General features: G+C 38.0%; 1 protein-coding gene across 1 annotated transcript in view; it reads left to right on the top strand.

The window, feature by feature from the left end:
• LOC147328147 (dolichyl-diphosphooligosaccharide--protein glycosyltransferase subunit TUSC3) overlaps nucleotides 1-26,039 on the top strand; it is a 78,678-nt gene that overhangs the window by 41,337 nt on the left and 11,302 nt on the right. Inside the window, exons 5-8 of the mRNA XM_086296318.1 lie at nucleotides 2,778-2,918; nucleotides 3,129-3,218; nucleotides 20,256-20,319; nucleotides 23,427-23,501. Of these exons, the coding sequence (XP_086152444.1) occupies nucleotides 2,778-2,918; nucleotides 3,129-3,218; nucleotides 20,256-20,319; nucleotides 23,427-23,501 (370 nt within the window). The remainder of the gene's footprint in view (nucleotides 1-2,777; nucleotides 2,919-3,128; nucleotides 3,219-20,255; nucleotides 20,320-23,426; nucleotides 23,502-26,039) is intronic.

The following is a 26,039-nucleotide window of genomic DNA, read 5'->3' as shown; positions in this document are numbered from 1 at the left end:
AGTTTATTGACCTTTTCGATAAATGGACTGGTATTTATATACTCAAAACACTTTCTGCTACAAGTCTCATTCACTCATAAATTCATACAACACTTTTCTATGTGACTAAGTGTTTTGTCTTCAGTGGATGCATCCCCGACAACGCTTTCCTTCAAATTGGCTATTACTGTGTAATGCTGAGGTGTTTTTGACCCAGGTTGTTTTCTCTCTCTCTCTCTCTCTCTCTCTATGGTTTTCAATTCAACCTTCAGTTTTCAATTCCAGCAAAAAATATGCTTGTAACCTGCTTGCACAAGTTACTTATAATTTTTCCTTGGCAGTTTCCTTGACTAGCAGATGGATATTCTAGAAGCCTACAGTAATGTGCAAAAGTCTTCAATCTCCTTTCATTTCTTTATATTTTGTTAGGAAAATGGGGAATAAGAGTTTGATTGTAACATATAGATAGAGGTGAACTATGTAAGGAAAAAATTGCATATGCAGTTCTAATGAGCTTGAAAGTCATTATTTTGTATGACTCTCTATTCTTAAACAGAACCTGGACTCTTAGGAAAGCTTCTTTGTAATTTCTTAAAGGACTCTTTATAAATACTTCCAGCCTTCTCCATTTATAAATACTACTTTATAAATACGTCCAGACTTCTTAAAGGACATTCGAAGGCACTTTTTTGTTTGTTGGCTTCTTTTTGTTCCATTCTCCGTCATGGTGATGATTTTCTTTAACTGCCAATAAAATAAAATTTGTTGGCAGTATGTTTGGCTCATTGTCATGCTGAAAAATAAGGCAGTTGCTATAACATACCAAAAATATAGTTGATACTTTTCCAGATGCATCTACACGGTGGATCAAACTCTAATGGTTCTTTTCTGTGTTCGTAATTAAATCGATTTTGACAAGGTCACCATCACAACTGAGTGAAATTCAGTTTGATGCAAACCATGACAGATTATCCACAGTGTTTTGTCTATAGTGACTGTAGACACTCACTGTTGTACCTCTGGCCCGATGATCTCCTCTACACATGTTGATGACAATGAACCAATACTTTCATATTTGGAGTCATCGCTCCATAAGGCCTTGGCCTATTGTCAATATTTTTTTTCAATTTATTTCTTGTGTAATTTGACATACCTCAGTCTCCCTTTTCCCCTTCCTTACTTAAGAAAGGCTTCTTGTTGGCCACCTTTCGATTCAGGTTATTTCCTGTTTAGCAAACTTCAAAGGTCAGATGCATTTCTTAAGTCCTGTGTCTTTGCTGTTTGCATTCCCTCTCCTTGTAAGGGCAGGAATTTCAGATTCTGCTCATCAGCTGTTGGGTTTTTTTGTTTGTTTTGCTTTGTTTTTTATGTTTTAAGCACATACTGCACACCATGCTGAGATATGCCAAGCTTATAGTTAATAGCTTTGGGAATCACCTTTTTGTTGCAAAAATTGTATGCCTGCCATACTTTAACTTTTACGTTTTTCTTAGATTCAACTAAATAAATGGAAACAAATTATGTATTTTTGTGACGACTGCTAGTAACAAAGCTGTTTATGTGTAGACACGAGACTGATTCATCCCTTGACCTAGCTACATTTTTTTTGCTTTAATAATTCATACATCAGTGTCCTTTGACTTTGACATTTAGTGTCATGTGTGCACTGTATTCTGGAAATGAAAGTTGAATGGATGGAATACAACAATAAGTTATTCTTGCTTTTTCCTTCAACCTTTCATCAAGATTCTAGTGTGGGTGTAGTAGAACCATGTTAAAATAAACAGGAAAAAAATGTTTTTTCCTCTTTATGCATACATAGTCAAGCATTTGCAGCCTGGTACATGGCAAATTTGTAGGGCAAACTTTTAATAGCTGTAGAGTGTCAACACATTCTCATTTGCAATATAATAATTTCAAGCCAGTTCAATTGTATTTATATAACACCAAATCACAACACCAATCACCTCAAATAAAATTGTCACCAGTTACACATTTATCTTTTAGAACATCTTGATCTGTTGGAATAACAATGTTTGGTATTATAGTCGCACTGAAATATCCTCAAGAAGAAAGACACTGAAAATAGAAGAAAAAAAACATATTGCAGAGAATTTCATAGACTAATTTTATTGGCCTTGGTTGATCACATCCTCAAATATTACTGAGTTTAATGGAACTGAGTATGTACCCCAGTATAATGTCACAAGTTATTATTATTATTATTTTATATAATTAATAATGTAGTTTTAATTCACAAAGTAGTGTGTGATTATGTGGAGGAAGAGTATTCTGTCAGAAACAGATTCATGGTCTTTGTTCTAGATGGAGTAATTGTGCTTGCTGTGTTGTGGCTCTCTTAAATTTCTTTTTATGTCTCTGTCACAGAAATTAACTGCAAGGAGTTTTTAATTTATATGTAAAATTCATATTTTAGTACTGGAAGTAAATTATTTGAAATTATGGAATTATTTGACAGTTTCAAGGACCCTTTTCTGCTCACATTAGTATTAGTTCAGAAAATGATTTGACATTTTAAATCAGCTTTATATTTGCTTCTCCTTCAATAAAAAACCCTCAAAAATTTCAAATATAAAAAACACTGAATACATAATGTTACTTTCATCCACTCACTGAGTTTTATCTTGAATGTGTAAGAAATCATAGGAAATTTTTGCTTTACATCAGATATAGAATATAATTTTACATACAGACTACTACAAAATTAAAGTCATACAGCAACTGCAACATGTTACCATGTTATTCACTTTCATCTCACTTTCTTTCTGGCTTTTCAGATTCGGGTCTTCCGTCCTCCTAATTATTCAGGAACTATTGCTTTGGCGCTCTTAGTATCTCTAGTTGGAGGATTGCTGTATTTGAGGAGGAACAACTTGGAATTTATATACAACAAGACTGGATGGGCCATGGCTGCACTGGTATGATACATATACACCAACATTAGGTTGGAGTGAAATATTTGTTTTTCCATATTTATCTACTTTTACATGTCAGGGACGTTGTGTGAAATGAGATTAGGGGTGTAGTTTTCTCCCCATTTTAACAAAACTATGATGTCATGTTTTATGTAATGGAAAAGTTACTTATCTATGCTTGACTCTCTCATCTGTTATTTTATCTCTCTCTAGTGTGTGGTGTTTGCAATGACATCTGGTCAGATGTGGAATCACATCAGAGGTCCTCCTTATGCCCACAAAAATCCACAGAATGGACAAGTGGTATGAGTTACATTTCTTTCTTCCCTGCCAGTGCATATAAATGTATATATATGGTTTAATTTTAGTTGTTTTGTTTCTATTTGGCTTTGTACTGTCTTCTGTCCTTCAATCGATCGAACTTAGCTATGTTTTTACCTTAAAAGCTGTATTTTAAGGTATAAGTTTAATCTTTTTTACCAGGTTGTAAGTGAAAATATATTAGATCAGTGATAAAAACATCTGTAAGGTTATTGGCCTCAAGTAAAATAGACTCTGTGCCATTACCGCCTGCTAACGGGTCAGACATGGGACAGTGTGTGCGTGCGTGCGTGCGTGCGTGTGTGTGTGTGTGTGCGTATGTTACTGGACAGCTGGGAAGAGTCATTTTGTGTTAATATCACCCTAGAGGCATCTCAGAGTCATCTTGGGCCAAGCAGAGTGGGAAAGAGAGAGGTGTTGGCCAAAAGACTTTTTCTTTACCGTAATTCTTTCTTGCTTGTTTTCTCTCATTGGTAAATGGCCTGTATTTATATAGCGCTTTACTAGTCCCTAAGGACCTCAAAGCACTTTACATGTTCAGTCATCCACCCATTTACGCACACATTCACACACTGGTGATGGTAAGCTACATTGTAACTACAGCCACCCTGGGGCGCACTGACAGAGGCAAGGCTGCCGGACACTGCCGCCACCGGGCCCTCTGACCACCACCAGTAGACAACGGGTGAAGTGTCTTGCCCAAGGACACAAAGACAGAGACTGTGCGAGCCGGGGCTCGAACCGGCAACCTTTCGATTAAAGACAAACTGCCAACTCGCCACGATCGCCCCCATTTTTCTGCGCTTTCTTCCTTTCATGTTGTCTTCCTTTCAGGTCTTTTTGTTTAACCTAGCTATCAGCCGGAATTAGAGTAATCTATATTTGACAAAGTTTGTGCACATAAACAAGGAATTTGACTCAACCATCCTTTCTTTCATATAGTTGCTGTGTTTTAGAGAATTGCCACTTATTATCAATATGTGTGCAAATACTTACTCACACAGTATTTCCAGATATAGCTTTGCAGGTCATCATTTAGGTTTCTCCACTGAAGTGTGAAATTAAAATAAAAATATGGAAGGAAAATGGAAAAAAACTATGAACTTGGAGGAGAGTAGGATCAGAACAATGAAAGTGAAATGGCCATATAGAAGAAAGGGAGGAATCTGAGAAATTATGTTTGTGTCTGCAAGCCGAGTGCGTGTGTGTATGAGGTGCTGTAAGGGACATTATTACTGGAACGCTCTCACACACACTATTGAAATTTTATCTCTCATACACACTACTGAAACACTCTCACACTGAAACCCTCTCACACACTCCACTGAAAACCAAGGCATTTCAGTTGAACAGGAAGTTGTTTCCTGACAAGGAAACTGAAGGAAAAAGTGGTAGATTTCAAACAAACCACTACACAGATGTCTACTCCGCAACCTGCTAGTAGCCTAAGTGAAGCAGCTGCATTACTTAACAATATATTAGCTTCAGCATAAGTCAAAATTTAGAATAGCAGGAGACGGGCAATATCCTGGTTAATTTTTTTTGGCATATTTGCTTTTTGTCTTTTTTAGCGAAGAAGAAAATATCTTAAAATCATTAATAAAACCAGGGAGAGAAGGCTTAGTGTTCCTCCATATAGCACAATGGATGTGATATTTACTCAAAAGTATGATGATGTTAAGAATGTCTGAGACACCCAATGCTAGATGATCCATATAAAAAAAATTATATGATGTAATTCAAATGGTGGCACATCATTAATTTTTAGGGAAATCCATTTTTAAGTCACACCAAAAGCATTGTGTGATAGGGCATAGAAAAAAAAGATGTTCTAGGGTTTCATTTTCATCAGTGCAAAAAGAACACGGATCCACCTCAAAGCCAAATCTCTTTTTTAGAAATTCTGCCACAGGATTAATTTTGTTTATGACTTTAAAGTGTGTTTCTTTAACTTTAGGTAGAATAGGCCATTTCATACATTTCGAGTTTGCTTTATCGAGTGTATCTGAAATAACTAAATTAGAACCATGTTATGTAACCATTCTGTCATAGCTATGAAATATTTTGTATTTGAAGAAACTACTAATACATTTATTATTGCATTTTTTCAAACAGCTGACATTGTCCTAGCAATAAATTAGGAAGCACTGATGAGAAGTTATTGTATATCATAAAGTTTTTAATCAAATGAAGCAGAGGCAGTGGGATCAGTTTACAAAATTAGTTATATTCTCTTTGAGAACAGTTTAGACAATATTCTTCTGAAAAGTCTGTGTAACTTAGAATGACATCGTTCTCATGCAACAAATCTGTTATGAATATAATCTTCTTGTTAAACCAGTCGCTCTTGAAAATTGATTTTCGATTACATTTTATTACCCTATTATTCCATAAGGTTGAATTATGAGGAGAGAAGTTGTGGGTAAATATCGTTTTACTCGTGCAATATCATTGCAAAGTCTCTTTGGGAAAGTTCGATATGTTGATCAGGATTTTATTTACCTCAAAATCACATTTCAAAATAAAGTCTAATCCTCCTATTTTACTAAACAAGGGTTGTGGGATGTGGAAACACAGAGTTGCTCTGTGACAGACAAGATTTTAACCATTTAATTCTGAGGGTGCCAACCATAGATTCAAATTCTGGCGCTTTGATGCCACCTTTATTGTATTCCTTAACAAGCTGAGATCTTTCAATGTAATAGGTTTTATTCCTCCACAAAAATTGGAAAATAACTGTGTTAGCCTTATTAATGTTTTTAGAGGAGATATATAGAGAGTGACAAGGATAAATCAATTTGGAGATGCCTTCAGCTTTAGATACGATGTTTCTGCCAAAATAGTGAGGTCTCTGGTTAACCAGTGGCTAAGTGATTTCTTCATCTCCATGATACGGTTAGAAATATTACAATCTCTTCTAATTAGGCATTTAGATATTATCAGCCCTAAATATTTAACTTTACATTAAACTCTAACCGAAGCTATTGAGAAGTCAGAGCTTGTATGAATCGGGAGTTGTTCACATTTTTTGGTATTAAGAGATAAACCAGAAGCTTTAGAGAAAATTGAGTTTTTTCTACCACTGATTTATCTTTCAAAAAAAATAGATGTATCATCTGCGAATTGACTTATTTTGAAGTTTTCATTAAAAATTGATACTCCTTGTATGTTGTTAGAATTCTTTTTTCATAGTGTTGAGTTTTTGTATATTGGCAACAGTTGAGGTGCCAATATAAAAAGCTTAGGGGAAATAGGACATCCTTCCGAATTCCGCGTTTCACGTTCAAGGAAGCTAATATATTGTTAAGTAATGCGGTTGCTTCACTTAGGCTACTAGCACAGCGGTCCCCAACCCCCGGGCCCTGGACTAGTACCGCTCTGTGAGTCGTTTGGTACCGCAAGTGTTGAGGCTTGGGTTTGAAATTTATGGTTTTCAGGGTGTTTATCGCTTTTTTAATCGTTATTTTTATATCTTTTATATTGTTAACTCTGTTTCCCTGGGTCTTTTCCCATGTGTTATGATTAAATATTCTCTTTTTGGGGGGTACCGGTACACGTTTTATTTTATTGTATTTATCCGCGACACCTTAAAGGCCGGTCCGTGAAAATATTGTTGGCCTTAAATGGTCTGTGGCGCAAAAAAAGGGTGGGGACCGCTGTACTAGCAGGTTGCTTGTAGTGGTTTGAAATGTACCAATTTTTCTGTCAGTTTCCTTGTCAGGAAACAACTTCCTGTTCAGCTGAATCAGCCAATAAAGGTGAAAAAAGGAGTTGGTCAAAGTCAAACACATAAGAAAAACACTGACAAAAAAAGTACTTTAAACAACTCAAACCCACAGGAAGAAAATGTTCGCGAGGAATCCCTCATTCTTCTTTAACTTTAAGTTAAAAAAAAAAATCTATTTAAAAGACATAATTCTATACTTAGCTTGCCTTTTTTGACAGAGTTTGCCATATCACAGCATGTGTGTAAGTGTTTGGTATGTGCATGCTTCTTGTAATTCATGAGTACATGGATTTTGGGTATAGTCTATGTATGAACCTCTGTGCATAGGTTTGTTAAAGCAAAACTATTTTTCTGTCACATTTTGAGGCAGCAGCTTTTGCTTTTTTTTTTTTTTTTTTTTTTTTTTTTTTTGGCTCCATAGTGAGACACACTACAATTTCATCTGCTTCACTGTACCATTCGTCAGTTGACAAATCCTTTCAATATAGTGTACCTGGTCTTGCTCGCTCATCATTTTGAAGGAATTACACGGTCTGGTGAATGTGGGAGATTAGAAAAAGAGGTGAGAAAAGGTAACATGAAAAGGGGTGGGAAGAAACAGAAAGGATAAGATGATACTGATCCTTTCTGAATCATCTTCTCATTCACTGCCATTTACCATCAGGGGATGGAGAGACCAAGAGAGGAAGGTTAAGGTGTGGTTCAAAAGTGTAAAGAAAAAAAGACGAGCATCATTTGTAGTCAAATATAGCCAAGCCTAGTCCTGCTCCTATGTCAGATAAGTCGGTCCAAAATTCAAGACAAAGCAAAAATAATAGAGTAAAAGCACACATTGCATGTTGTTGCAAACTATGTGAGTGGAGTTACTGCTGTTAAAGAATAGTGGATGGCAGGATTTTAGGAACACTTTGAAATGTTATTAAGTAAAGGGCACCATTATCACTATAACCTTTTAAGAGCAAAAGTATACTCATTGCACACATTGTCATTGTTATAAAACTTTTTTTAAGTATATTTTGTAGCCTGTCGTAGGCATGCATAGTCAGCATGGTCATTAAAAAAATGGCAGGAACACAGAGTCACACGAAGCTTCATGTTAGCCTTATGGTGATGAATTTTACATCAGTCATACTCAAGTGGACCTTCATGAACTCATGGATATGGAAAGTATAACTGCAGGGTGACACTGTAAAACAATGGTTAGTAATGTTGCATCAAAGCAAGAATGCTTTGGGTTTCAATCGCCTGCAAGTATGGAGTTTGTATGTTCACCCTGTGCCTGCATAGTCTGCCTAACTGTCACAATCTAAAGGTGTTTTGCTAGTTGGTGACTTTAAACTGGCTGTAAGTATGAATAGTCAGGCAGGTATGTTTGTTTCAAATTAGCTGACCACAGGCAGAGTGGGAGTGAGTAGGCAGGGCATGGAGGAGAAAGAGGAGCAGAAGGAAGACAAAAATAAGTAATTATTTGAACTGATAAACAGACTGAATAAGGACTTAGTTGGGACAAAAATAAAGAAAAGTAAAAACTGTATGTATGTACATAACTTTCATTCAATTATATAATGCAAAAGTACAAAACTGCTCCCTGTCATGTGTGCAATACCATGCATTAGCACAGATGAATTAGGTTTTTAAAAAATAAATTATTTCTACACACAAACAATACCATCAACTTCAACTGAAGAAGCTATTTTGGGCATGAATAAAAGTGTTTCAAAATCAAGAGATAGCAAATGAGTGGACTAGAGGGATGTGGAAATGACAGGGAAAAAGAAAGAAGAGCTGAAGGGTACATTAGAGAGCTACATCAGATGAGGGTGTAACCCATTTGTTGTCAAACAGACTGAAAAATTACAGAGAGCACCAACAGTGCCTGAGAAATAGAGTGCCTTTTACACAGAACAAGACAGAGACAATACAGCCAGAATTAAAAGACAGGCAGGGGCAAGAGGGGGGTGTGGTGCTTTGGTAGTCTGTATGCATGCAATACATCCACTCCTCCCTGCACGGTGTTTGTGTGTTATGTTGATTACTGGCTACTTAGAATATCAATCCTTTTGCGTTGGATAAATGGAATTTTTTTTTTTTTTTTTTTTTTTTAAACAACAACCTCACTGTTCTACATACTTATCTCCATGATAATGTCCCTTACGGCACCTCATACACTTAAGTTTGTGAACACAATAACTCAGGAAAGAGCCAACATAGGACAACATTTCACATTCATACCATAGGTGAATATAGCAAAAATCATGGACTTGAATATCAGTGACGTCAAGGTCAACATCAAAGTTAGAGGTCAAGTTTTCTGAAAATCTTGTAAACACAATATTTTGCGAAAATGGTCAACTAGGATTTTCAAACTTAAACCCTAGGTGTCACGGTCTGCCGAGACAGGCCGCGTGGTGGTGTGTGTGATGGACCCAGGTGCGTACACAAGTGAGTAGACGGGAGTGAACTTTAACAGAAAGTGAGCCTTTATTATGGCTGAAGACAAAGTGTACAAACACAGCAGGAATAGCGTGACTAAACTAGACTATAACTAAACTGGGAAAACTAGTACTGTGACAAACTAAGAAGACTCAGAGACTATGGTGATAACTGCAAAGACTGACCGTGAAAACATGGAGGTGGGAACAGAGACGACGCAACACAGACTGCATGAAACACATAGGCTGTATCCCAATTCAGGGTCTGCAGCCTTAAAGTACGCAGCCTCAACGATCCTCAAGGGCCGCGTACTTAAAGACCGCTAAGGCCGGAAGTGCGAGGCTTGTGAAATGGGACTGTCTAGCCTCCGTTGCGCTGCCCAGGTTGCCTAGCAACCATGATACTAACAGCTGGAAACGTTTCATACAGCTTTGTTTGACAGAAATGAAGGAGAAAATCTTTTGTTCATTTGTTTGTTTCTTTCTACATGAGCTTTGATCATTCTCTGTAAGATTAAGCTCAGCTATTGAACGGCATATATTTTAAAGTAAAGGCTTTAAAACCAAGTTAGTACAAACATCACTTATGTCACATAACTTTGCCGACATGTGGCCAACAGTAATGTTTTAATGTTCTTCGTTATTAAACATTTGCACATAAATAAGTGACATGATATTCAGTACTTAAAGTTTACTCTTCGGGCGCCCCTCATCCGCCGTTTTTTTCAGCAAAATTATCCACACTATGCATTCTGGGATATATTGGGCCACGAAGTCTACACCACCACGTCCTTAAAATTCAGGGAAATTAAGGACGCATTTGAGGGCCGCATTTTGAGCAGCCTTCAAATTGGGACAGCCTTCGTCGCGTCGCGGTGACGTAATCGGCCTTAAAATGCGGCCTTTAAGGCTGCAGACCCTGAATTGGGATACAGCCAGAGACTAAATACACATGAGGGATGATCAGGGGAAGTGGCCACACATGGGAGCACAGTTCCGGTTCAGAGGAAGGTCGCGCGCTGGACGGATCAATCGGTGGCCGCGTTACAGGCGCACTCGATGACGCAGACTGGGGCATGTTCAGAAACAGCTCCGATGATGATGTCAACGTGTTTACGGAAGCGGTTGTGGGATTCTTCGGGAAACTAGCGGATGATACCGTGAAGACAAAGACTATCACAACGTTTCCCAACCAGAAGCCGTGGGTGGATAAAACCATCCGCGACGCTCTGAGATCCCGCACCGCTGCCTACAACACGGGACTCACGACGGGGGACATGGACCCGTACAAAGCCGCGTCATATAACGTGCGGAGGGCGGTGAAAGAGGCGAAGCAGCGCTACGGGAGGAAACTAGAGTCACAACTCCAACAGAGTTACTCTAGGAGCCTGTGGCGGGGACTAAGGACAATAACGGACTATAAAGCACCAACAACCGGTATGACGAACGCGGCCGTGACTCTGGCAGACAAGCTGAACACTTTCTATGCTCGCTTCGAGGCTGCAGCTAAGGACTCCAACGATGCTAGTGCTAGCGGCGCTAACGGCTGCAGACAGGAAGATACTGCCAGCACCGGAAACGTGCTCTTCATCTCCGAGCATGAAGTAAGGAGAGCCTTCAAAAGAGTGAACACCAGGAAAGCAGCAGGACCAGACTGCATCCCAGGTCGTATAAGAGACTGTGCATACCAGCTAGCTCCTGTGTTCACTGAGATATTCAACATCTCTTTATCTCAGTCGGTGATCCCCACATGCTTCAAAGAGTCCATCATTGTTCCTGTCCCGAAGAAACCCCACCCTGCTTCTCTCAATGACTATCGCCCTGTAGCCCTCACCTCAGTAGTGATGAAGTGCTTTGAACGCCTGGTCAGAGACTTCATCATTTCTTCACTACCAGACACACTGGACCCACTACAGTTCGCTTACCGTCCAAATCGTTCCACAGACGATGCCATCTCTCATCTCCTCCACACATCACTCACTCACTTGGACACTAGAAGGGGAATTATGTTAAAATGCTCTTCATAGACTACAGCTCTGCATTTAATACCATAATTCCCTCCACACTCACCACCAAGCTGGAGCATCTGGGACTCAGCTCATCTATGTGTCAGTGGATCTCCAACTTCCTAACTGGCAGACCACAGGCAGTAAGGATGGGCGGACATGTCTCAGCCTCCACCACTCTCAGCACTGGAGCCCCCCAGGGGTGTGTTCTGAGCCCCCTGCTGTACTCTTTGTACACATATGACTGTGTGGCCACTACCAGCTCCACCACCATCATCAAGTTTGCTGACGACACCGTCGTGGTGGGCCTGATCTCTGATAACAACGAGACGGCCTACCTGAAGGAGATTAGGAATCTGGAGAACTGGTGCCAGAGGAACAACCTCCTTCTAAACGTCAGTAAGACAAAGGAGCTGATAGTGGACTTCAGCACTAAGCAGGAGAGGAACTACCAGACCCCTGTCATCAACGAGTGCCCAGTGGAGAGAGTGGACAGCTTCAAATACCTCGGAGTTCACATCACGCAGGACCTGTCATGGTCCTGTCACATCAACACCGTGGTGAAAAAGGCCCGTCAGCGTCTCTACCACCTCAGACGCTTGAGAGACTTCCAACTGCCCTCCAAGGTGCTCAGGAACTTTTACTCGTGCACCATAGAGAGCATCCTGACGGGAAACATCTTAACCTGGTTCGGGAACAGCACCATGCAGGACAGACGAGCTCTTCAGAGGGTTGTGCGGTCAGCTGAGCGCACCATCCGCTCCAAGCTCCCTGACCTGCACTCAATCTACAGCAGGCGGTGCTGGACCAAGGCCAGGAAGATCGTGAAGGACCTCAGCCATCCCAACAACAGACTGTTCTCTCTGTTGAGGTCAGGAAAGCGATTCCGCTCCCTGAAGACCAACACAGAGAGACTGAGGAGGAGCTTCTTCCCGCAGGCGATACAGTCTCTCAATCACACCACCACACAGTACTGACCCACACATACAGTTCTTACACACACACTGGACATTCTGGACATTGTTTTCACTTCATCACTTAAATCACTTTAAGCATATTTGCACTGCACAGGACATAATGTGGATTGCGCAACACTGGTCACTATATTCTTCATTTCCAGTTAATACTTGTACAGCTGCTGTTATTGTGTATATATTTATTTATATTTCTCATACATTCTTATATAGTTCTATATTGTGTATTTTGTTGTACAATTATTTTATTTTCAACTTTAATTTGTATATTTTATCTTATTCTTTCCCAGTTAAATTTACCCTTCATTCTAATTTGTGTTGTACAGTTATTTCATTTTTAACCTTAATTTATATTTTATTCCTTCCTAGTTAAATTTACCCTTTTTAATTTTTTATATTTATTTCCTATCTTATTCATAGCCTTTTCCTTTTTTGTTTTCTTTAGGTCACGAGCAGTTGTCCAAGCATTTCACTACATATCGTACTGTGTATGACTGTGTACGTGACAAATAAAATTTGAATTTGAATTTGAGCTGACACACATGAACCTAAGACAGGACAGAAGTGAAACTAAATACACTGACATTGAATACAGACTTTCAAAGTAAAACAGGAAACATGGAGATTAGACATGACATGAACTAAACATAACCACGCAGACATGACTCATGACAGGTAGACGCACGAACCAGGGAGACTGAGTACAAGGGAAGATGACAGAAACGACAACATGAACTTGGCTACATAAGACACACAGACATAAACACATGAAGGGCAAGGGAGACTTAACACAAGGGTAATATAATTACAAATGAGCTAGAATAACTTAATGAACCTAAACAAACAATAAACATGAAAATAGACTAAAAACACACTCAAAACACTGGGTCGCACGACCCAGGACCATGACACTAGGTGTATCTACAAGGAGGTTGAGGGGTAGCACTTGCAGCTGTCGGTATTTTATAGACTATGCAACAGAGCAAGTGGGTAAGCAGTGTAACAGCTTTTAGGCTGACACTCTGTTAGGCCCTTCAATTAAGACAGGTTTCCTATTGGTCAGTGGCTGCATGGATATACAATACCCATTGCTAGTGAATGTTTGGTTCCATTTGGTTCCACATGCGTGCGCGTGCACACACACACACACACACCCACCCACACACACTAATGGAGAATGCACAATATAACCTGAGTTTTTGTCTGCTTTTTTGTTGTGTTTATTGGAACGGTCAAAAGTTCAAACAACTTTGCACAAGATGAACTCAACAAAGAGGTGGCTAGTTTTGTTTTATTTCTTTTTTCCTCTCCCCCCCCCCCCCCCCCCCCTCAGATGTATTATGTATTATGTATTCAGATGTATTAAACAATGCAGGTCTTTTTTTGTTGTTGTTAAATGAGGCTGAGCGCTGAAATGTTCAAATTAAAAGGCTCCATGTAGACCAACTGGTTTGTTGAAATTGTCACAAAGTGTCACAAAGACACTGGTCATGAAAAGCAGAGTTTTGCATTGTTACCGCCTGCCAGCATCTTAGATTGCAGCTTTCTGATACTTGACACATTGTTCCAGTCAATAATAAGCCCCCAAAATAAAAGAAATAAACTCTGAAGTATATGTAGACGTACATCAGTGTAAATTTACATCAGTGTTGCCGTGGTTTCCCTTCAGGAGGGCTGCATCATTTCTCCTTGGCCTATTAATGCTTCTGTCCCAGGATGATTAGAGGCATGCTTTGTAGGGCTCATGGTGAGTCAAATTAAAGTGGTCACCAAGGCAAATTAAAAAATAATTTATAAGAAACTGTACCTTGAAAATATGCAGTTCACAAAAAAACCACACGTTAACACAATTTAGTGTCTCCATTCCTACACACTTTTACTTCCTGCCTTACTGAGATTTACAGAGGTAAAAATAGCTATTATTGTGGGAAGATCAGCTACTTACATTTTGTGTCGGTAGGCTATAAACTAACTCTTAGTCATAAAGACAGACATTGGGCTATGAGAAACTTTTATTTAAAAGAAAACAAAAATTAAACAAAAAACAACTTGATTGAGCTTGATTCAGAAGTCCCATAAGAGGCTATGGCTCATATCATAGTGGTCATCATATAAAATAATTATATGAAATAATTAAAATTATTTTACCTTGTATATCTTAGTTCACTTTGCATCCATTATGTCATTCTTCAGATTGATTGTCTGTTACTAATCCCAGCCACATGCAGAACAAGTAACAGTCTGTTATAAATCTCTGACTCAATGCAAGTCATCTCAAGTCCCTCACCTTGGCTGTCTTTCTCTATATATCACTGAAAACAAAATAATTAATAAAATTCTGCATATTTAGGAAGTTAAAAGTCACCTCATTTCACTGATTGACATGTTTTCAAAAAAGAAAACGGGTTTGAATGGCTTTAATTGACTCTTGGGTAATTAAACTGAACTCTCCACGGAGTGCGTAAACACTGAACTGCATAAACACTGAGTAGATAATGAGATTTTAAAGCATTACCTGAATCCCTTAAATAGACTATCATATTTGTTCAAATGAAGGGTTCAATGAACCTAACCAGTCTCACAGCGGCTGTGAATAAATCACCTCTAAATGCTTTCACTTCTTGTTGTTAAGACATTAAGTTGTTATGTGCTGCAGGGCATTCCTCTTTGAATGGTGTGTGTGTGTGTCTGTCTATGTGTATGTATGTATGTGTGTGTATGTGTATATATATATATATATATATATATATATTTATTTATTTATTTTAGGGGTGCAACGATACTCGTATCGATATTGAACCGTTCGATACAGTGCTTTCGGTTCGGTACGCATATGTATCGAACAATACACATTGTTTTTTAATTTATTTTATCAACTTTTCTTCTGACAATGCTGTCTGTGTTGAGCGCTCAGTGGATCTGCGTTCGACTACTCCGCCTAGGCTGCAATGTCGAGCGCAGATCCACTGAGCGCAGCGCAAGCTAGCAAGACAGAAGCTAAGCTCGTTGCAACATGGCAAATTGAACCTGCCCCACCCTCATTCAGATCTGGCGTTTGAAACTGTCTTGGTTTTCATGTGAAGCATGACCCTGATGGTAAGTGCGTCATGGACAAAAGTAAAACAGTATGTCGGATGTGCCACGCAATGCTCAATTGGTGGGAACATATATGTGTATATATACGTACATGTGTATATACGTACATGTGTATATACGTACATGTGTATATACGTACATGTGTATATACGTACATATATGTGTGTATATACGTATGTGTATATATGTGTATATATACGTATATGTATATATATGTATACCTGATTTTAGTCTGTGTCTGTGCCATTACCTGAAAGTAAATACATTCATTAAAAGATAAATGAATAAATAAACTGAAGCCCAAAGCTGGGTCTCTGACAATAGCCGGGCATGGTCACGACAAATAAATAATGCTGTTCCTATACCACTGTTTCCTTAACTTGAGGGCGTTCTGTTTACTAAAGTAATAGAGGTGTTCATTTGAAATGGTTACAAAGTGTGAAGTTGGAGACATGTTGTAGTTATGTAATTTATTTTTTGTGTGTTTTTATTTTGCAAAACTTTAACACAATTAGTGTGTGGCATTACTGCTTTTGATTATTCCTGTGCATGTGGTTAAGAAAGATTTTCCCAACTCAAAAAACTCCCCAGAAAATTTACAGCAGTTCTGGAGTTTGTGCATTTAAATGTTTGCCAAACGTTGTGTATGTACTGTATGCACTCAGCCATTCTCAAACTCATGTAGAATTTAATTTGAGGATTCACCAGATCTGTTATTTGGAAATGAAAGCCTGTCTGTAATTGAAGGCTGATTCATATGCAACCTGTTATTTCAGAAGCTGGGCTAAACAAATGTATATTAAATGTGAATCAATATTTTATACTTACATGAGTGCAAATACATAATTTCTGTCATAATGTTACAGATGGTTATTCTTGTATAATGATGATTTTAATATCCGTGTTTTCAAATGGGTCCATGAACATAGTCGGCATATACTGCTGTGCACATCTCCATTCTTGTTGAAGAAGAATGTTATCACATGTATACCCAAGCTATTGATCGATTGAATATGTTATTTTTTATGTAACTTGTCTATACAGAGTGGGGCCGCATGTCCAACTTTTATTTACCACTCTACTTAACTTAAATCATTTGTTTATACAAGACAATGTTTTAACCTAATTTGCAGACATGGCAGTCTTAAAAAAGAACCCAAAAAACCCTCCAAAAAGCAAGAAACTAATCCATCAGATTAATTGGAGCAGTAGTAGACTGCAGTTGTACCAGACGCTCCCCAGCATGAACCTGCCTAAATTTATGCAGGCAAGCCATTGTGAGACTATTTAAAAAGGAGAAAATGTATGTGTCAGCATGCTGTGCACCAGAATGGCACCAGCGATCATATAATATTTTTTTTCTTGTGTATTTAAAAAAATGAAACAAAAGTAAAAACAAGAAATATTTAAAACAAAAAATGTTAACACGGGTTTCTGTATATTAGGCATACTCCACAGATTATGGAGTATGTCAGGGTGAGGGTTTCTATGTATTGCACTGAGCAGCAACAGATAGACCTGAAGCAGAACTGAGCAAATGACTAATATTATGTTTTGACCTTTTTGTGGGATTTTGCTTGAAATATAACCATATAATATTGCAAACCTTACAATATAAGAGAAATTTAGTTAATGGCACCAAGTACATTGATCTATTATATAGATTATATAGATCAGAGAATGGGATTTAGTTTTTGGGGGGGTTGCTTTTGTTTGTTTTTTGTTTTTTAAGTAAGAGAAAAAGTTACAAGATGTGACTTCTGCATTAGCTCATTTAAATGTCTTTGTTATCTCAGCAACATGAAGACTAAAGGTTGCCGCTTTTATACCCCAAATCACTTTGAGGTAAATCCTTCTGATTAACGCACACTCACACAAAAGCCACACAAAATGTCTCAAAAGGCTGTTCTCTCTAAACAGTTTAATTTACAAACATTTACTTACGTGTTTTGTGGACACCTGTTTAGCTACGTACACTGAAACATGCACACTCTGTTCTGCTCCGCACATTAATGAATTAAACAGCTACATTTTAATACATCAGGTTAATTGGAAGTGCCCAACCATGGATTGAAGAATGTTTTATCCGCCAAGCATTGACTTGTTTTGTGCTTAAGGGTAACATGTAGCAAGTGGAACAATGGTATGGATGAGTTGGTTTTTTTTTGTTGTTTGGAGGGGGTTTTTTTTTAGTTCCGGTAATGAAAGAAAAATCCCCATTGGATACTGACGCACCTATTAGTTTCAGTGTGTGGTTTCCCAAACTTTCTAGGACTTGTTTAATTTGTTTTGTCATTGTGGCAGGTTTTTTTCTTCTTTTTTTTTAACCCTTTCATACTGTTGTGTGTACTTAACGAGCTTAACTAATAGTCTCCTGAAAATGTGAGTGGGCTTCTTAGTGGGTATTAAAATGAAGAGCTCTACAGTTAACTGAAAAACACACCAGAAGTTCATTCAAAAAGCTTATGTAGGTGTAAGGACAAAAGGCAGCTAGAGATTGTTTGTCTTGCATATCCTGGTCTGAACTATATCTTACAGAGGTTATCAGTTGAAACTCATGTGATGGGTCAATTATCAACTTAGCAAGCAAAAGCTTTAACCTTTTAAAGGGGGCAAATCATGGTTTTAAAGTACCCCCGTCATCTGAAATGGGTTTATCACAGTGTAAGTGTCAATATATCTGGCACAGTGCCCATCTAATAGGTAAACATGATATTAAGAGTCTACAGTATGTTCACAAATGGTGTGTTCTATAGTTGTCATTTTATTTTTCATTTTGTATATGAGTATTAGGTTAGTATCATCACCAGCAAATGCAAATTGCTTTTTCTATTGACACAAAACAGGGAAGTTAGGGAATGGTGACGGTGCAAGCCACTATCTGCTGTTCTGTTGTCTATGTGGAGATGTCTGAGGAGGGGCAAAAACCTCAAAGAAGTACAGACAGCAGCTGCGGTGGAGACTTTTCGTTGTTTTTAACACTCAGCTTCACTTCAGCTCTTTGTATGTTACAACTTCTCTCTTCTCTGCCACTGATGGATGGACTAATAACAGCACTAGGAAGAGGAGACTACAGACCAGATGCACCACATATTTTTGCCACTGCCCCAGAGCCGTTCACTGCAAGTAGACAGGCAGTCCGAAGTTATCCAAAGTGCTACCACTGCTGAACCAAAATTCCCCTTCCAGTTTCAAATGTACTGATTAGGAATGTAAGGAAAATTTCCAAACAGTTTCCCATTGTTCTAGTACATGAGCTTTGTTTTCTAGTCAGCAAGAAAAGAATGCCGAAAATAATTTTAAAAATCCTAGCTAATGGAGAATAACAGGTTTATACCGAAAACAAAAGGATCTGTTTCAGCACTGAGGCCTCATTGTTTTTATCTGCTTTCAAGTGCAAAAATTCTTCACTTCTCTCCACTGAAGCAAGAAAAAGCTGTCCACCCTCTACTCCACCTCTTTTGTCATCTTCTATTCATCTTTCCATACTTATTCTTGTCTGATAGAAAAGGAATGAACACTACACCAGTCAAGTGGAAAAGCAGACCCTTGATCTGCCTAGACACTGATAATCTGCAGGGATTCAACAATGTTAAACACTCTGAAAGACTTTCTCCCTTCTTCTGTTTGTTTCCTTTCCTCAGACCCTCATTTTGTCTGCTTCTTTTTCTCTAACAGACAGATGTTAGTCAAAGTAGACCTCTGACATCTTAGCACAGGAGCTGGAATCCCAGCATTTTGCTTCGAATCTCAGTGAAGTATGAGCTTCAGCGGGGACATTGATCCAAGCATATCATCAGGTTTAGATGGCTATAAGCTATAGCGGAAAAAAGATCAATTTGTTAGATGTCGATGATTCTGATCATAAAGTGTCTGAAATGCACAGAAATCAGGATAATTATAATTTTTGTTTCTGGAACGGTTCGATTTGATGATCCTGTACTATTTCCATTTTGTTTTTTTATTGTTTTGTATTCGATTCATTCTGAAAGATTTTAAAGTACAATTAATTCAACATTTAGAGAAGATTGTACTGAAGTGGGAAGTTTAGCTTTGGCAGACTGCATAAAACATACCAATTCTCATTCAGAGCAATCATATGTGTATGTGTGTGTGATCGGTAATGTAGGTTTAGGTTGACCTCTCTGCCCACTGCATGAAAAATGTACCCTTTCTATACACCTACACACCACATGGATAATTCCTCAGGCTTGAGTCATATGAACAAGCACATTAATGAATTCTGATCTAGAAATATACTCAAGCAACACACATTTATACAATTAAATACAATTACTTCTCCACTCAGATCCCCACTTTCTATTCATTTATTAAAACACTAGTGACGGGTCTCTTAAAATCCTGTTCGTCCTGTCTATGATGCATTTTATGCCACCCTCAGAACGTCACATTGGGAAAGATTTTACTCAATTATTTTTAAGGTTTATTTGCTTGTTTGTCTAGTGCATTTATAATACACTGCCAGCTGGTAGAAACGCTCCATGGACACTGCAGAAAGAGTATACAACTGCTGTCTGGGAACACAACTGAAGTTAGTTTTAAACAGGCTAAACTATGAATGTGGTTTTATCTGATGATTCAGTTTAGCCCTTCAAAGAACTGGTAGCATTACTGTGTGGTAATACAAAATAATTCCAGAACCACAATCCCACCGTGTCCTTTTGTTTATTATAGAAGTTTTTGAGTTTGTTAGTGACTGAATTACTCGCTGAAAAGAAAATTCTTAACTGACATTGTTTTCTTCTCTTTCTCTTCCCCCCCAGAGTTATATTCATGGCAGCAGTCAGGCACAGTTTGTGGCAGAGTCTCACATCATCCTTCTTCTGAGTATCCTTTAATTAAATTGTTCTTGTTTGTGTGCCACATGTTGCAAAATGCTAATCATCTAGAGTAATATATCTCCATGAAATGTCCAGCAGCTCATCTTGGCAGCAGATTCCTTTAAATCACCATTTCCTCACCCACAGCACCTTTGAGAACTTTTTATGTTTGAAAGAGTGTTCCCTTTTGTTTTTATTTGACTTTTTTCCCTCCAACAAAGTCAAAAATCTCTGTTAAGGCCTTTCTGTTGGACTGAAGAAATTCACAATACAAAGACAATGGGTTGTCCTCTTTTCAACTTTTCTCCTTGCCTGATTTGTTCCAAATTCCAACAGCTCATGATTGAGTGTGTCTTTGCATGTATTTTCTTGGGGTCTTGTTTGGCAGGATATATTTTTCTGTTTGTATTTGTTTACTTCTGTCTGCTTGTATACCCATGTGTACTTGCAGTGGGGCTTCTGTATGTGTGTGGGTAATGATACCATTCATTCCTAGCTGTTCTGTTCACCCCCATAGGAAATAACAGGTCCAAGGTCACACCTGCTGCAAAGCTATATTTATTTGTCCATGGTCACACAGGGTTTTGTTGGGTTTTTTTGTCAATCTTCTGCCCATCTGATTACACCTAAATGAAACATACGCACCTGCTGAAATGGTAACACAGCTACCTTTGTTGTTAATGCAGGTGGAGTGAGCACATTTTATGAGCATCATAGAAGAATGTAATCTTGCTTAATCTTTAATTTATGCATGCGGAAACAGTTACCACATTAAGCTACAAAACCATACTCAATTAAATGTTTCCTTGATGGTATTATTTATTTGTAGACTGTCTAGCATCTTGGTGGTTATTAGTTATACTAAAGTTGCAACTAATATTGGTGCGAATGAAGTGTTAAACAAGTGTTAATTTGTTATGTTTCCAGGGCTTTATATTGTTTATCAAACATGGTGTGACTGTTCAAAATGACATTTTATATTCTTTAAACAAAGCAAATAATTTAAAAGTAAAAATATCCAACAAACAAAGACCTGTTTTAGTTGTGTTTCTAAAGCAGCTCTCCTACAGGTAGCTACTGCATAGTTAATATGCTTTTTATTTCATAATCTAAGGTTCACATATTCATAATGTTTGTTACTATAGACTGATGAGGGTGTAGGATGCCTGCAGGCCAAGGGACTGTTTTGTTTTTGTTTTTTTGTTTATTGGTTTGTTTTTTTAATAGTTTCAGCCCTGCTACAGTCTTTTTCAAGTTCAGTTGCTCCTTGTAAGAGAAAAAGCTGTGGTTGCTTTGACATGATGGAAACTTTATATCAATGCAGATTGGTCTATAGTTATAATAATTTTTGTGACACTCTGTATAGCCACCCAAACAGCCACCTTGCTGTACTTTGAGATCTTGTCTTTGTGTCGCACCAGCATGCCATATCTTTTACCCCAACATCAAGAGAATACCTTAGTTTTTCCCCTGTATGTTCCCATGTGGCAGTCTTTGTTTGTGCACCCCATCAGGCTTTGCCTAGTTGTGTGCATTTGTATGCAGAGCATGCTAGAGAGAAGAATCTGTAATTAGGCCCTAAGCCATGTGAGCCTGTGCTTGAAGTGATTTAAAAACAGCTCAGGTGTTGAATGAAAAAATGTTTGCTTCTGTAATATATAAGTGTTTACAATATTGTATGAGTATTGTATGAACTGTTCACAATTATTAAAGTTTAATCCTAACTGCAAATTACTTTTTGCAGTTAGGATTAAAATGATTTGTCTTTCTGCAGCTGTGTGTTATTAATAATTTCACTTTATGCATGTTCTACATGAGCACAGACAAAGACTTGTTGTTCAAAAATACTAGCTATGTTATTATTCTTATTACTCTTATGTTATTTTCTTGTGTGTGTATATATATCGATACAAGTATTGTTGCACCCCTAATATGTGTATATTAGGGGTGCAATGATACTCGTATCGATATTGAACCGTTCGATACAGTGCTTTCGGTTCAGTACGCATATGTATCTAACAATACAAAATTTTTAATTTATTTTATCAACTTTTCTTCTGACGATGCTGTCTGTGTTAAGCGCTCAGTGGATCTGCGTTCGACTCAGACTCCGCCAAGGCTGCACTGTCGAGCGCAGATCCACTGAGCTCAGCGCAAGCTAGCGAGACAAAAGTTAAGCTTGTTGCAACATGGCAAATTGAACCTCCTCCATCCTCATTCAGATCTGGCGTTTGGAACTATTTTGGTTTTCATGTGAAGTATGACCCTGGTGGTAAGCGCGTCATGGACAAAAGTAAAACAGTATGTCGGATGTGCCACGCAATGCGCATTTAGCTTGTTAACGTGTTGACGCCGTCCACCCCCATGCACGGGGCGATCCACGGTAACTCGTTAACAGAGATTTGCCGCATTATGGTGTTAATGTCATTTTAATGAGATTAACACTGACAGCACTAGTGGGGACACAATGAATATGACTGCACATTTACACCGACATCATCCTAGTGCAAAGACAAGTGGAAGCAGACAAAAACAACAAGTGCGCATGCTACAAACTTTACCCGAGTCATTTAGACAGCCATTAGCACATGATTCTCCTTATGGGGACCTGATATGTTTAATATGCTGCTGAGAATATACCCCAGAAGAAGCGTATAGTATAGCTTTTATTTTGGAAAGAGCCATTTCTCTGTAATAAACTCTCTTTTCCAAAGATGAGTGATTTCTCGATCAGATAGATTTATTTATTTTTTATATATTTTGTTGTTTCAGCAACATTACATTTAAAAACTGTACTTTTGAGTTAAAAATATATATTTATAATTTTAATAAATGACAAATTAAAAAGGCATGAACATTTTTTTGTATCGAAAAAATATCGAACCGTGACACCAGAGTATCGAACCGACCCAAGAATTTTATGTATCGTTGCACCCCTAATATATAACATCCTTTCTTTCCTTTAGATTTTTCATTGTTCTATAGAGTGTTCTGTTTGCTACACCACAATAGTCATTAAAATTAATAGTTTAACTAACCTTTCTCTCAATATAAATTTCTACTTTCTTCTTTCGTGTTTACGAGTCTGTTGTTTCCTTGACAACCTTGCCCCAGATGCTGCAATCACCATGGGGATGGTGCTTCTCAATGAAGCTGCCACCTCCAAGGGAGATGTTGGCAAGAGAAGAAGTAAGTTGACAAAGTGTGTGTGTGTGTGTGTGTGTGTGCATATGTATCTGTCTAACTGAAACTAAATACATTGGAGCTGTGGCATACTTGCGTCCCTTATATTGAATATATTTCAGGTATCACTAATAAACTTGAAAAGTTAATTTTCTGTGACTTTATAGAAAAAAACTCATTCATGCAAAATATGTTCTTAATCTACATGAATATCACATAAACAGAAACTAATGGAAATGCTAATGGTATCCAGCTGGATCCGTCTATGATCTTTGCAATTAACAATGGGTGGAAAAAAAAATACTGATAATTACTGAATTTACACTCGCAGTCTGTCTGAAATTAACATCTGATTTACTAAGCAGCAACTAATTATGCAGCCACCAACTATGCAATTTGCAAGTAAAGAAGTTTAATGCCACAGTTCAGTTATGACCTGAAAGTTAAAAAGTATTAACTTGAGAACTGTTAAAAGTAGTGTTGTGGGAAACGTTTTACGGAAATTATTGGTATTCAATTAAAGTTAAATTAATGTACGTAAAATGCTAAATAGATTCACATAATAACGCTCAGAATAATTTAAAAATACACATTCCCCCAGCGATATAACACAACTATTAAGAGCATGGGTTATACCAGAGCAGGATCAATAGAATTTCTGTTCAGCTGTATTTATATGATGCAACTTCAAAACAACAGTCACTTCAAGGTAAAAGAATGCAATATTAGTTTGAAAAGCCCAACTAGTAGGCTTTTTTACAAGCAGGTACTCGGTAACAGTGGGAAGGAAGTAGTCCCTTTTAACACAAAGACATGGTAGAACCAGACCCAAGGTTGGACAGCCATCTGCTGTAACCACCTGGGTGGTGAAGTTTAAAAAAAAGACATAAAGACACTAGGACAAAGCACAAACTATGAGATTAAAAAAATAAAGATTATATCATACCTGATTCTGGACATATATATAGTCAAATGATACACTCAATTATCTGAAACTTCATGTCAGGTGGAGTAGAGGCTAATAGTAAACGTTGATCAGTTTGTATTATATTTGTAAAGGGCACTTCATTGATCACATTTAAGGCGAGTCTGGGATTACAATTTGTAACTCCTTTAATCTTTAAGATTTAGGTTTGTTGTGGAGGTTTTCCATTAAATAAAGCCTGCAGACGAGCGGTGAGCGGTAGCTAACATTCTTTAATCAAAACACACAAAGAACAGACAACCAAGCTTGTGGAGAGCCTACATCAGCGGTCCCCAACCCCCGGGCCTCGGACTGGTACCGGTCCGTGAGTCGTTTGGTACCGGGCCGCGAGAGTTGAGGCTCAGGTGTCAAATGTATAGTTTTCAGGGTTTTTATCGGTCTTCAGCGTTATTTTGTTATCGTTTTTATCGTTTACTCGGTTTTCCTGGGTCTTTTCACATGTGTTATGAATAATTCTTCTTTTTTTCGGTACCGGTACTAGTTTTATTTTGTTGTATTTATCCACGACACCTTAAAGGCCGGCCCATGAAAATATTGTCGGGCATAAACCGTTCCGTGGCGCAAAAAAGGTTGGGGACCACTGGCCTACATGACCGTGGGGCAGACGGTCAGCAGAGTCTCCCTGAGCCTAGCATGGCTCTCAGTTAAATACCTTCTCCGGGAACAAAAGGCAGCACACAGCTGTTTCACACCTTAAGGTTCACACTCCCTTGCTACCTCCCATAGTCCTCAAAGAGACAAAAGATTCTTCCTGTGTAGCTGTCTGCTTCCCCCAACTTCCTTACTAGACCCCCACCATTTGTCTTACTGTATGAGTGTGAGACTTGTTAAAATCCAGTTGCACCAAGGCATCATACAATAAAATAATGTGATTAATACATAAGTAAAAGAAATTCCTATACAGGTTTCTAGTCTACATATGGATGTAGCCGTTTTTAAATAAACCCCTTAGCTTTAAACGCGCACCATGAGGTAAATCATTGGTTTTAGACTAAAAAAGGATGTTTTGGCTGCAGCCGTGTTCGTTTTTTAAAGCTACTAGTTTAATATTTAGATTAGAGGCTTGGATTTTATCAATTTTGCTTACCAAAATTTAAGCACATACTTCTTAGATGTGCTAAGAACCATAATTTTCCATGCTATTTGTAATATAATTCTAGTAATTTTATTAAAATGCTTGTAACACTTCCAGTCTGCACCAGGCTATAAACCCATTTTATTTGCAGTGAAAGCAGAAGTCTGAAGATTGACTCACTTTTGCAGCCATCCTCAAGTTGCGATTAGAGAAGTTGCAATTTTTGGCAATACATTATAATGTGTGCTTCACTTTTCACCCCTTGGGGACTTTTGCTTGGTGTGCACACATTTGACTATTTATTTAATCACCTTGATCATACCTTTGGTTTGGTGTGGTACTAAAAAGTGGAGCATGTTTTTAGGAAGAAATTATGGTCCCTGACCTCACATGAATGTCTGGGAGTCTTATGATTGTGACACATTACAGATGCAAAGTGGTCACTTGACTATAATAATTCCATATTAAGTATATGTACATATTG

The sequence above is a fragment of the Aulonocara sp. 'chitande type north' Nkhata Bay genome, linkage group LG6 (genome assembly GCF_057382095.1).
Source record: "Aulonocara sp. 'chitande type north' Nkhata Bay isolate Kocher_YH1m ecotype deep benthic linkage group LG6, A_spYH_male_GT1.1, whole genome shotgun sequence".
NCBI lineage: Eukaryota > Metazoa > Chordata > Actinopteri > Cichliformes > Cichlidae > Aulonocara > Aulonocara sp. 'chitande type north' Nkhata Bay.
Note: the sequence above shows the minus strand (reverse complement) of the source record. Positions and strands in the feature narration are given on the sequence as shown.